Here is a 14,043-nt window from a genome sequence, read left to right on the forward strand (position 1 = left end):
TATGTGTGTTAATCCAATTTTGGACAAAAAATACTTGTGTCAGAGATTTTGTTGCTGTTGTTGCCGGTATTTTCTGACCTCCCCTGTCAAACATTTAGCCCACTGTCTAAATAGATTGTTCCCAGATTGTTTGTATCTGAATATAGATTCAGTAACCAAGAGCTTTGGTGGAGACCTCTTTGTAAAGTTAAATAAATAAAAGTTATTCTAAGAGCAAGGAAATGTCTGGTGTGTTTTTCCAGTTCTTCGTTTTGTAAACTTTTTCTTAAGTTTATTTTTTTTCAACTCCTTTTGGGATATTTTTTGAAACCTGAGAACTCTGTTGTGCTTTATCCTATTAAATCTGAATGCAGGCACAATAAATAACTAACTGACTAGCATATATCCAGGTTTTGAGCGGTATAGATAAGGACTTCTTACACACTGCGGTCCATGCACACGTCTATTTTTAGTGCCAGCGTGTCTGCAAGGCAGCGCATCAACATTCCTAAAATACTGGAAGTGGGTCGAGGCTCTGTGCAGTGACGGTAAAACTGATGAATGAGATAAGAGGGCAGGAATCCCGGCTTGGTGAGGGCTTGCTGGAGGCAGTGATTGGAGGTTTTTAGGGGTCCAGTGGTAATCCGGCCTGGGACAACTTCCATAAGCAGGACGGAGACCAAAACTGGTGGACAGGACTCCTCATAACTCTTATTAGTATATGAGTACAGAGTACATACAGTATATGGAGTTACCGGTAATCCGTCGAGTGACCTAAAATTAGATAGAATTATACCGGATATACGACTTTGCCTCCAAAATAAAAGCATTAACGAAGGTTGCCAATGAGTTTGTATATTATATTGTACTACTATACTGTACTAATACTATGTTTGTATTGTACTTTATCAGAATCAGATTTATTGCCAAGTAGGTAATCAGATTACATACAAGGGATTTGTCTTGGTGTTGTTGTTGATGTGGTGCATAGCATTTTATTCTTTCAGTTTCATCTTTAACTTTTACAATCAATTCATGTTGATACAAGGTCCAAAGTTTCAACATCATTTTTTATTTATATAGCATACGTCATACAAAATCATGCTTCAATAGAGTAAAGTAGAAGATAGATGAATAAAAGTGTAACCACCTTTAATAAGCTCCAACATTTATTTTTACATGTCATACAAAAATATGCGATGTAATAAAAGTACATATAAAAAAAACATGGAAAAATAGGAACATTTAATGTTAATATATGACAGTTACGAGATATTTATACATTACACTTGTGGCTACACTTTTTTCATTCTCCACAGCATTGAGAGTCTGGTTCATTAGAAATCAATTTGTCGTTATTATGCTTAGTATAAGAGCTTATCATAGGCTCTGTACATGATATCCACACTTGACCAGGCCTAACATTGTGCTGCCATGCTATTTGTTGACTGTTGTCATGCTGTTGTTGATTTTGTGTGTCTAAGAGCTATGTCTCTTGTCTCTATGTGGTGCAGGCTCTGTTTGTATCTGCATATTTTCACTGTTTGTGTTTTCAACTATTGCCTGCTTGGGGACTACAGATGAAAATTAGCCTTTCTGGCTAACTCTGGCATATTTTCAGAAATATTATTATTATTATGCACTGTCCCTCTCAAATAAAGAAATAAAATTAAAAAAAATAAAAAGGACAATATGACAGTAAATAATACACTTCCTTAAAACTGCCTACTTCATTTGAGCTTGAATATTCATCACATTCCACTTATTATCTTTTTGGACCTTGAAATACGATTTTTATTTTTCATTTTTGGGCCTACATAATTTTTACTTTTCTAAATCTATTATATATTTACTTATATGTTCGTCCTTTTCCCGATTTTTTTTTATTTCTTTTTTTAATGACTGACTTTCCTTTACCATTTTCTTAGAATTTTTCTTAGTTACCTTTGCTATGCACTGTGTCCATTTTTATTCCCTATATAACATTATAGCTTACCGTGGTATTTATTTTGAGGTTTTTAAAATGTTTCTTTTTTCACTATTAATCAAAGTTAGCCAACAGTTTTAGTGTGATAGTTTTTAGCGGAAGCTGCACTGTTGTGTCATGTCTAACCTGACAGTGTTCTGTCCTACAGGTTGGACACGTTGTGGTCGGATAGACAGTATTGTACCTACCTGATAGCAGACGAGGCGCACCTGAGAGTGAAGTGCGCCTTCATTCGGCTCCTAAAAGCCCAGTTCATTGTTGACTTTCTTTTGAGATATTAATGAAAAAGGAGTGAGACGCCGTGTACTTTGGCAGCGGATAAATAATTAACCTGACAACTCAAACCGCAGTTTACTGAAGGAATGAAGAGCTGAGCCAGGCTGTAGCGGAGTGCGCCGCCCGCCTGTGTCCAGAGAGCAAAAAAAAAGAGAACTAGGCCTCCAGGTGTTTTGTGTTTTGGCTATTTCATGACATTTGAACTGGATACATTATACTGTCATCATGCTCGGAGCGGAGAGCAGACTGGAAAGCCGGCTGAAGAAGCTGGAATCCCTGATGAGGAATCCACAGTCGGCATTAAACTTGGAAACCCTACTGGTGAGTTTGCATTTGCCTTCAGGGTCTGATATGTGACATAACTCTCATTGGGAGATAGTTTTTCACTGTGTCATACCCGAAACATGTCTCTGAACGGCTGTTGTCCACAATGAATAAATACATAAATAAATCAGTAAATAAAGAAATATCAGTGACACACAAGCTGAAGAGGAAGAAGAAAAGTACAAATTGTTGTTTAAGTGTGTACAAGTGAAATTAACTTTCTAACCTTAAAGATAAGCGTCTATGAAAAGCTCAGGTATCATTTTCTGTGTTTATTTATTACTTTGGCTTTTAATCAGGGATGCCACAGAGGGAAACCCCACCTAAACTGAGTGTAGCCACCTTTTCCTGTGTGGAACACAACTTATTCCTCATTTAACATTCGTAATATGGAAAACAAAAGCAGTGTTTGATTTGATACAGAAACTGAAAGTCATTTAAGAAAATGAATCAAAGAACCAGAGGAATCAGTGCTCTCACCAAATTCTACTGTCAGGAGGTGATTGATTCATTGATCTTGTCTCACCACTCCATCATTGTCTGTTTGTGGTTACCTCTTGAGACTCTTAGCGTGGCCTCTAATTGGCACGTCCTTTCTCTGACCTGTCTGAAGAATGTACTCTGCCAACTTTGATAAAACTGCTGCCCCAAACAAGCCTCTGCCCAGAACCTCTGACAACAAATACACAGCTTTTGAGCTGATATGGAGTAGCTTTTGTTCCCTAGGCTTTGCCTTGACAAGATCTCACACACAGGCAACAGTCAAAAAGTCCACTTATTTTGTAGATTTCCTCTTCCTGCTCTCGTAGGTCTACTCTCCCTACACTGTAATTATGACAAAACACAATTTTAAAGTGTGGTAGGAGTAATGTGTCACAAAACTATACAGACACCTTTGAAGAAATGTCTAGACTGGATTAACGTGTTTTTCTACATGGACTACACTGAATTGTGTGCAGTCATGCAGGTGGCTCAGCAAATGAAATGACCTGATGGGAAAATGAGTAAAGAAATCTGTCCACTGTTGAAGTTATTCAGTTGCTTCTTACAGGTTTGATGTTAACAGAACACCACCAACTGTGGTTGTTAGTCAGGCTATTTTGGTGGCATTTGGAGCAAAGAATAACTCATCCAAACGTGCTTAGGGATCATTATTAAGGTCAATAAGTTGACCTGATGAGTTGTTGAGGCAGTTAAAGGAGACTCATGTCATATGTACTTGTCTTCCACATTTAAAACTATCTGCTTTGCAATATTTGCTGCTGGAAGTAACCATGTCTATTCTGAGCACTGATGAGTCATAAACATGTCTGCACGTGTAAAGCCACTTCCCTTAAGTTTATTGGTATATATAAGAGCAACCCCGGGCAATAAAGTTCCTCAAATCAATTTCAGCCCACGTCAACTGTCCATCCAAACCTCACCAGTCATCATTTTCAGTTTTTATCTGTGTAACCAGCTGCATCTGCTTCCAAGCAGCTCTGTGGTGGACATAACAATGACCACCATGCTGCCTAAATGCAGGGGAGCTCCCGCACAGGAAGCTGAAGTCACTTCCTGGAATTGAGATGGAGATAACCCTCTATGACCTCCCATCAGAGTTTCCTGTTTGTTCACAATTATTTTTGTGGAGGCGCAAAAGATGTTTTTTGAGGCGTTTTGTGAAACAAATATTTCAGGTCTTCATCAACGAAGCTTTTGAGAAGGTAGATTGTCGTGAATTTTTATTTCTGTATTGATTGTTTTGCAGGGTTCATTATTATCATAAGTGTGATTGTTGTTGTTCCACCAAGTATTACAGTCATTTCACACTTGACACACTAAAACATGTGGTTCCTAAGTTACAAATAACTACCAGGATGAGTGATGATTATCAGTCAGTGCATTGATAATTAATGTATTTGTTCTGTGGTTGTATGTTGTGCTGTAATGATTAGTTCATCTGAAAAATATGCAATTATAAATATGACAATCATTAAGTTTTTTTGTTAAGTAAAAGTTACAAACAATTGCAGGCTTCTGAAACATAACATTGTGGTGGTGAGACAATAATAATCATTTTTAAACATCACTTTAGGCTCTTGTGATGGGAAATATCCCATTACTGCTGACATTTTATAGACTTAAAAAGTGCTAAATAGAGAAATAGAGATATAATCACCTAGTGGTGTTTTTTCAGTGTTTTACAACAGATTCAACAATCCATTTTATACTCAATTCAATACAACATTATTTATCCCTATCACCACCCTCATCAACAAATACACAGTCGAAGGAAAGGATGATTAAATCATGTTTATCACAAAGCTAAAAACAATGAAGGCTATAAGCTTTCAAAAAACAACTATATATGGAATTGTTAATAAGTACATTAATAAATTGCTATAAATAACTAAACATTCAAAAAGGAAAAATTATCATTCTTATGAGCTTGATGGGGAATAGAAATAATATGTAGTTTCATCTTAATGTGGGGAAAACACTTTATGTATATACAAGATTATGACATATCATTGGTCATGAAAGGGAAAATTTATAAGACACAGATCCTTTCTGTCTGTGTGTCTCATTGTTAGTATCCAAACATACAGTAATATAGCAGAGGTAGCTGACATGCAAATGTATGTCAGAGCTATGTGGCAACTCCTTTGTAAAGAATGTAAAGACATGCAAAGACCAGGTGCTGTAGAAGGAAATGCATAATCAAATTCAGGAATGTGAAGAACAATGCAGCGCAGGCCCAGTTTGTGTACAGAGAAGCAACTTTTTGGCAGAGACTGGATAAGGGCAGGAAACGGTTTACATTTTGAAGCATTCTGAGAACCCAAGATGCTTCATAGTTGCTGAACTTGCTCGTTGGCAATATCAGCTCAAGGTGGAGTAGGTGGGAGGTGTTATCTTAGGCAGGGAGGACACGCAACCAAACTACAGGATCATGTTCAGATTTGTCCAGATTCCAGAAGTTTCATCTTCTTGTCTGTTTAGCTCTGACTAGTCTGAGGCTCAATCAGGAGTCCACAGATTTAAAATTGTAAACCCTGCAACACACAATGTAGTGGTTTGACTGGGAGCTGGAGTGCCAGTCTGAGTGCAAGTCTGACAAAGATCATATTTTTTAGTTGCATATCAGCCAACCCTACAAAGGACCCCTTAACAATCACTAACAACCAAGTATTTCAAAAGGCACCAGCAGACAACAAAAACACACAAGAATTTAAAGTCCATCAAAGTGTATTATACAGTCAGTGCTCAATACAAATACAGTTCAATTACCAATGAATGAGTCCTTATCTTAACAAAAAAACTCCCCTTTGATAATTTCTACTCACTCTAGTCATGGACTCAGTCATGGACTAGAGTGAGTGACAGGAAATCCTGGATAATTTTTTAAAAAACCACATCATCTCAGGTTGTCAGTGGCTTTCAGCTGCACTGAGAATTCACAGTCAGCTCCTTTGTGTTACTGTTGTTGAGCTGCAGATTGTTCTCATACTACCAAACCCACTTCAAGACTCCTCCAAGAAAAGAATTCAAGAGCAGCACGAAAAGTCATCCTCTAGCACCAAATTTTAGAATATTTAGTGTGATTCATTCACAAAATTCTATGTTCATCAGTCAGTGAGGTCTTGGTAGATGATTAAAATGACTGAATTACAGCCCGTACTAATTAAAGCTCAACACAAAGAATAGAGAAGTTGGATTACATGCAAATGCATAAAACACATAAATGCTCATGTAGCATGTGTAGAAATCTGACATGAGCAGCACATCTTCATAAAAGCTCTAGTTCGCTGTAGGACAGAATATTTCATCAACACTTGAAAAAGCTATACCTTATAATTCAAGGTGTGCTGAGGTTACAGATAGGGTTGGGTTTCAGTAGCTGGTTCCAAGTCAGGTAATAACTTGTAATAGTAATAACAAATAAATCTTAGTTTATCTTGCCAACTAATTTAATAGTTGGCAACTTATCAATTAATCAACTAATCATTGCAGTTCTAAAACCTATTAAAATTTGACAAAATGCGATCAAAACCCAACTCTAATTATAGATGTTATTTTTCATTTAGTAGAGGCTTTAGATGGCACAAGAAAACTTGTGACAGATAGAAATGACAGATACTGACATGGATGTAAAAAGAAAGGGAATATCATGGACATATCGTTAATAAATTTAACTAATGCAATTAGTGAGGATGCAGCAGCCCAACAATTTGTCATACACACACACCCCAAATACTTCATTTGAATCTGCTAAAATTCAAGTGTGATTTACATAGGATTCAAATATTAGAGTTTTCTCTGCAGTAACCATGACCGTTAAAATGCACACACACACACACAGTGTAAAATGACTACAGATCCTGGAGCACTCAGCCTGAATTCAGTCCCATAAGCTGTTTGTCCCACAATAGCTTCTGAGCCTGTAGGTCTATTTCCGCTCGTCTGCAGTGGGGGAAGATCTCTCCTCACCGCTGCTATTTAAAGGTGCAGAATTGTTCCACATGCCCCTGCCCACCCACTCACATGTCCCCCGAACAAACAGACTGATGGACACCACCATGGCTGACGCACACACACACATTGGGTGACTCCACTTGACCCCTGTTTTTGGGCAACAGAGGGTCATACTACACCCTCAACCCTCCCTGCTTCCTACCCACCTGCCCAACTGCCCTTCCAGCCTAATGCGTTTGGATCACAGAGACATTTTGGTTTTACGTGAAACTCAACACCGCTGATTTAAGCGCTGATGACACTACTGAGGCCCCAGCTTTCAGTGCGATGCTGCCTCTGCTCCACTGTGTTGAGCAACTGGGAGGGGTTTTTGGGTGTGGTTGGCTGGAGCGGGTGTTTGTTTCGCATCCAGCAGAACAAAACAGAATCTTAGAAATATCAGGGAGTCAAAGAACAATTTTTAACAATGTGATGTTTGAATGAATTATGTAATGGGATCATCTGCAGATAAGGTTTATCTTGTAAATGTTTCCAAGCCCAGGGTGTGTAATTCAAAAGGGCCCTTTTACCAAGTTCTGAGCAAGGATACTGAATATTATCAGTCTAGATGATCTGGTCTGATAGCTGTTAAAGACACGAGAAATCATTTCATGAAGGTAACCAGGAATTTTACCAATGATGGTTTTAAAAAAGGAAAAGGTTTTTATTCCTTCCTTTCACACTTCATTCAGTTTTCTATGCTTTTATCAGCTGGGAGAAGGTCAGGGTTGCCCAATGTGTCCTGACAGATTAATGAGGGAATCATGAAGAATACTTTCCTTCCTTCCCAACATAAGAGATAAGAAAAATGCAGTCAAACTCAAGCAGTAATATTTCTAGTGTTGGATGATATTTGTTTTTGCAATGTAGTGGTTAATTTGAAGGCCCAAATGCACTGAAAGCGACAATTGACACACCTCATTTGATGTGCGTCATTTGATGCTCCTGTGGCACACTGCAGGCATCAGACTTGAAATGCCAACACCACAGAACCAACACAGATTTGCCCTGCTGTTCTTTGTATTTATTGCTACATTAGTATGAATGAACAAAAAGGAGAAATGGAGAGGAGGACAATGAAACTAAGAGCGTCCACAGTAAATCATCTGTTGAGTGTTTTAATGGTCATTTATTTAAACGTAACTGCCATGAAATAATCAGAAAATAATTTTTATTTTTTATTTAGTTTTATTTCTCTCATTCACTAATTTGTTCTCTTCACTGCTTGCTCGATCACCACCATGCTGTCTCTCTCCATTCGCTCGCTCGCACTCTCAGCTTGCTCGCACTATCTCTCTCTTTTTCAGCTGCAGAAAAGACAGCTTTGGTCACTGGGTCCTCATTTGACGCTGCAAAAGCGAAACAAGGTCATAGTAGGTGCTTCAAGGCAGTTTGACACACTTTATAACGCTTATGGTGCACATTTGGTCATTTAAAAACAAATAGATGCACATCAAAACGCGTGTGTCAGATGCTTTCAGTGTGTTTGGGCCTTGAGAGGCAAAATAGCTAGTATTCTTAATACAGTGGAGGGGGCTAAATCTGGAAGTTTCTTTCTATGTGTATTTGTTCATTTATTTAAGTGTAACTGTTTTTTTTGTCTTTTCTGTCTCTCAGGATTCCATGAATGCCTTGGCTCATGATTTGAACTATCCTGCCCTACGGAAAAACAAAAATATAGACGCATTTCTCAACAGATGTAAGATCTACAGTATGTTTTTTGATTGTGTAAATATGGACAAGGTCAAGATGTTTATGCTCAGCCTGAAATATCTAAAAAATCTGTCTGTCGGAGCACACAAACTCTTATCTCGAGATGATGAAAGGCATGACTTTCCAGACGAGAAATCCTTCTCCCCCTGTTATGGATCACATGCTGCAGACAGTGCACAATATACAGTTGTTCTCTCTGGAAAAGGTCACAGATGAGATAAGAAATAAATGAATTGATGCTTCTGTAGTATTTTGGTGAAATGTTGATATTCAGATTGACCGCTATTTGGCCCTGACATATTGTAAAGTCAAAATATTTCTAAAGTTTAAATAGATGTAATTTTACTGTTTTGCAGACCTTCTGTCCTTTGATATCGCAGAAACTTCCTGCGCTGTATATTCGTATAGACTAAAGATATCTAAAATCATTTAAATTAACACTAGAGGCCAATTTCTGTTGCTAGAATTCACATCTGTCTTATAAAATTAATTCAAGTATTTATATTTGCACATTGGACAGACAGCAACCTTCCACTAATCTCTTTTTTTAAATCTAAAAACTACTGTGGCTAGTATTTAATTGGGCCGGAAGAATTTCAATTAACTTGCAGTTGAAGACACTCAAAACAACAACTTATGTCTCCCTGATCCAGAAGTGAACAACTGACCCTCTCCTTTGAACACAAATAACTGTAGCTTGACCTTTTGTGTTGCTATAGTAACGTGCTTGTCTGTTCCCACAGATGAAAAGGCAGCGAGCCAGCTACGAGAACTGCAAGTGAAGCTTGAAGATTTTGACAAAGTGAAGTTGATTGGAAGAGGAGCCTATGGAGAAGTGCAGCTGGTGAGATGTTTCTGCCCGTAAAGAGTTATTGTTTATCAGCATACTTTCATTTTAAATGAGGCAGCAGGGAGTTCAATGTGAAGGGATGTGGGGCAGGAGGAGACGTAGATTGAATTCCTTACAGATGTTTATAAATGGAGCAGCAAAAATTCCAGCAATCTGTGAACCACTAGAGGGAGCAACAATCTGTAAATCTACAAAAGTGCAATACATGTAACATCTGCAACTTGTTTTTGTTATTCCAAATATAAATGGCATCTTTCTTTACATTGTGACCAAGATTAATTGACTTTAAGTAACTGCGGCAAGCAGTTTCCCCAGATGTCTGTCTCGTGCTGGTAGAAGCTTGAATCCGATTTCTGCTGAGTGTCTTGCAGCAGAAACGAGTCTGGACAGGCACAGTGTGTGGGAGAGGAGTGATCTGCACTGAGGGTGAAGTCTGGAGTGGGGGTGTGGAGGGGGGGACTTAAAGTGTTTGTGGTTGAAATCTTGTGTAAACATGTCTTTCTATGGGTGTGTACCTTAAATCATGGGTTCCCCTCACTATCTCTCTGTCTCTCTGTCTCTCATGTTATCTTTGTCATTGTGACATTGTTACAGTCTTGTTCTTATTGTCCTTGTGCAGTTATCATTGTTTGCATGCCAACGTCTCCTCTTCTGCCTTCCCCTCCTCCGCTGTAGGTCCGTCACAAGGCCTCTCAGAAAGTTTACGCCATGAAGCAGCTCAACAAGTTCGAGATGATCAAACGGTCAGACTCGGCCTTCTTCTGGGAGGAGAGACACATCATGGCCTTTTCCAACAGTCCTTGGGTTGTCCAGGTGTGCACATATACAGGTTTTGTTCAATGAAACACTTGTAAGATGTAATTTAGTGGAAGTATTGAACATTTAAACATAAACGCAAAAAGCATATTTTCTGTCACAAGGTATATAATATGTTTGGTAGGATGAGTCTGGCTCAACAATATAAACAATGAGAAGATATGTAATTATTCAAAGTGCAAGAAAATAACTTGGAAAAAACATTTAGAAATAATTTGTGAGTATGATGACCAATGTTCCTATTTAGAATTTATAAGCAGTATATAAACAAGTAATAAATGGTTGACACATTATAATGTATTTGTTAGCAGCTATTTGTTTATTCATGTATTTTTCTACAACTATAAGTTGTCCTGTTGGCATGACAATAGTGACAGTAAAACACAGTTGTAATAATATGAAATGTGTCTTCATAGGAGAAATTATACATATATACAAATACTGTACATTAAATACATTAATTACATCCGCTTATAATTACATTATAGTAGGATATTAAGCATTTAGTAAACCATTCTAGGGCTGCAACTAACTGTTATTTTCCTTATCGAATGATCAGTTAGTTGTTGTAGCTTAGTCTAACTACTTTCAAAATGACGAGATGAGTTCGTTTTTCCCGTTTGCTGTCATTCAAAGTGTGTCATGGGATAAACTTTTCACCCATTAGTTGATCAACATCAGAATACATAGATCAACTATACATGCCTTTCTCCCACACCGGTGGCCAGGCTCACTACAGAAATGGCTAGAGAACTGAAGTGCTCAGCTAATCTATCTGAAAATAACACTGTCAGTCAGGACTGTTTACTTTTTCATGTGGATGTTCTGACTGACAGTGTGTTTCAATTAGCGGCATACATGGACCCAGAGGATGACCCTTTTTCTTTCAATAATTTAGAGGATGTAGCTCATCGCCTGAACACGTCCATATATACCACGCAACCACCGGTGTGGGAGCAAGGTATGTATAGTTTTGTATTTATAGTACTACTGTATGCACTCTGATGTTGATCAACCGATAGGCGAAAAGTTGACCCTAGACACACTTTGAATGACAGCCCTCTCATTTGCATAATGAAGCAGAAATGCAAAAATAAATGTAAAAAGGAAACACATAAATAAATAAGTTTGGGGAATTAATACAAATGTAAATAAATACAGATGCAAATTAAAATATAAATATCAATTTATGTCATTCATTAATTTTATCAATTAATGAATGCCTATATTTATTTGTAATATTTTTGGTGCATTTAATGGCATATGAATTTATTGAGTGATTTATTTATTTTTGATTTTGGCAGTTTCGGTCCTCCATACTAAAGTATCTTTTACACCTGCGTGCATTGTCTTTTTATGTTGATACTGAGCCAACATTTCTGTATATCTGTGGTTGTTGGGCAATATCCATGGGTGCTTCTCTCTCTGTAAGCGAAGTCAGAATGCTGGAGCCTTCCTCCCACAATGAGCAGCTCATCTACATACAGAAATGGTTTAAGCCCCTGGATTCTGGAGTCGGTGTTGAGGCCATTCCCTGCCCTCAGAAGATTGATTTCTGGGCTGAAACTCCGACTCTGAGTTGCTTTGATCCAGGAGGATCCATGCAGCTCCTTTCACTCAATTCACCACGCATTCTTGTGCTTGAATGCATGTTGGCTATAAATCTCTTTATCCATTGTTTTCAGTTGACTGTACCTTTCCAGGCATAACACTGGTTTTAAGAGCTCTGTGTCTTGATTAACAAGCTGTATAGTGACTTGGTATCTGGACCTGAGTTCAGAGTTCACCTCATCCTCTTGAACATAGTCCTCAGCCCTATCAGAGCACTAGATCTGCTCCACCACAGTGTGCTCTGCTTCAGATCCTGCATAGTTAGACCTCTGGTGGGAAGGTCTGCTGGGTTCATTTTCCCTTTGCAGCAAGACCATGATTCTGGGTTGGTCAGGGATTGGTTTTCCGTCACTCTGTTTGAGACAAACTGTTTCTAATTCTGGGCAGAACTGCATATCCAATGTAGCACTATCATTGAGTCTGTCCACAGTCTGAGTTGTGTCCTGTCTATTTGCAGACAGCTGGTGCAGTTGAGGATGTTCTGAAAACCATTGCCACCATTTTCTTGTCAGATCAGGTGGCAATTCCTCATCCCATCTGACCCCTCTCTCCCACATTTCCTGGAACAGGCACTTTATCCTGATTGTGAAAGGGGTCAGGAATCCAAGGGGATTAAAAATGTGAGCAGATGATCACAGAACGCTTTTCTTTGTGTTCTCCCTTTCCTGCAGAGTGATGAGCAAAACCCTGAGGTCAAACACAAAATCATAAGTTGCTGGTCTCAAAACTAAGCCCAGAACTTTCAGTGCTGACCCATGTGTCTCTGGCTCTATAGTGCAATCCAACAAGCTCTCCTGCCATTTTTCCTTCAGCTCAAGAGAGTTTTGTCATCCATTTGCAAAGGTCCATACCTGCAGTAGACATGATGTTCTTTGCTGTTGTTGTCACTGAGTGGGCCCCTTATACCTCCCTTGAACTTGCAATAAAGTCATCCACCTAAAGTGAGGTTCTGACAGTCTCTACCACTTGTGGTTATTCTGACTTGTATTGCTTCAAATGCTTCCTTGTGGTAGCTGTGAGTAAGAATGGGCTTAAAGAAGCTCCAAACACCACTCTGGTCATTCTTAGCACATGGAGCTTCTTCTCAGTTGGTAAGCCACAGAAATCTTAACAGTATCCTGATCTCATTCTGACAGTAACATCTGCAGAAATGCCTTCTTGATTTCTGCTATGTATGCAACTTCATGCAGTCTGAACTTTATCAAAATGCTCTTAAAATGTGGATTCAGAGTGCATCCTGTTAAAAGACAGTAATTTAGGGACGAATCATCAAATACAACTTACAGTTTGGTCGTCACCTTATCCTCTTAGTACAGCATGATGAGGTAGGTAATATCTCTCACTGCCTCACTGCCTCAGCCATTCTTTGTTTTAAGTAGTCCTCCACCACATCATTGTATCGGCAGTAGAGCGTAACATCCTTTCAGAGTTTCCTTCCTTCCTTCAAATCTTACAACCTTTTCTTGGCCATGTGGTAGTTGTCCTGGAGTGCAGGATGGTCTTGTCAGCATGGCAGCTCCACCTGGTAACACCCATCCTTATAGATGGAGGTTTCCTCAAACCTCTGTAGAGATTCTATGTCCTATGGGCTTTCAGACTTTTTGCTCGTGATCCTTGTCAGTCTGTGCATCCTCACTGAGCTGAATCTGCATACAAATTGTCTCGGTCATGCTGGACACTGCTTCTGGGCCCTGCGCTGCCCATTCAAAGGTGCTCTCTAATGCTACAAGACTCTATGTCAGTCTCTCTACCTGGCCTGATACTATCTGCCAGTAGTAATCTGAGCCAGTTAGCATAGAAAGTTCAGGTTTTTCATCTCCAGGGAAGTCTGTGATTTGTAGACCTCTCCTCTTCATCTCCTTCTGTATATGATCACTAGGAACCTTCATCACAGCTGTGCATACTCGGGGGTCATGACTGCGTCTGTCTCAAGACTCCAAGCTGAGCTTCACTATGTTGCACTTCACTGTTGTTGGAGCAGGGGAGGTTG

General features: G+C 38.9%; 1 protein-coding gene across 6 annotated transcripts in view; it reads left to right on the forward strand.

Annotated features, from left to right (window-relative positions):
- Positions 1-2,095: 2,095 nt before the first annotated feature.
- LOC137168898 (rho-associated protein kinase 2-like) overlaps positions 2,096-14,043 on the forward strand; it is a 38,513-nt gene continuing 26,565 nt past the window's right edge. For all 6 annotated transcript variants that reach the window (XM_067571755.1, XM_067571754.1, XM_067571752.1 and 3 more), the window contains exons 1-4: positions 2,096-2,563; positions 8,681-8,762; positions 9,520-9,620; positions 10,302-10,439. In XM_067571755.1, the coding sequence (XP_067427856.1) occupies positions 2,468-2,563; positions 8,681-8,762; positions 9,520-9,620; positions 10,302-10,439 (417 nt within the window). In that variant the 5' untranslated portion in view covers positions 2,096-2,467. The remainder of the gene's footprint in view (positions 2,564-8,680; positions 8,763-9,519; positions 9,621-10,301; positions 10,440-14,043) is intronic.

Source organism: Thunnus thynnus, chromosome 18 (assembly GCF_963924715.1).
Source record: "Thunnus thynnus chromosome 18, fThuThy2.1, whole genome shotgun sequence".
Lineage (NCBI taxonomy): Eukaryota > Metazoa > Chordata > Actinopteri > Scombriformes > Scombridae > Thunnus > Thunnus thynnus.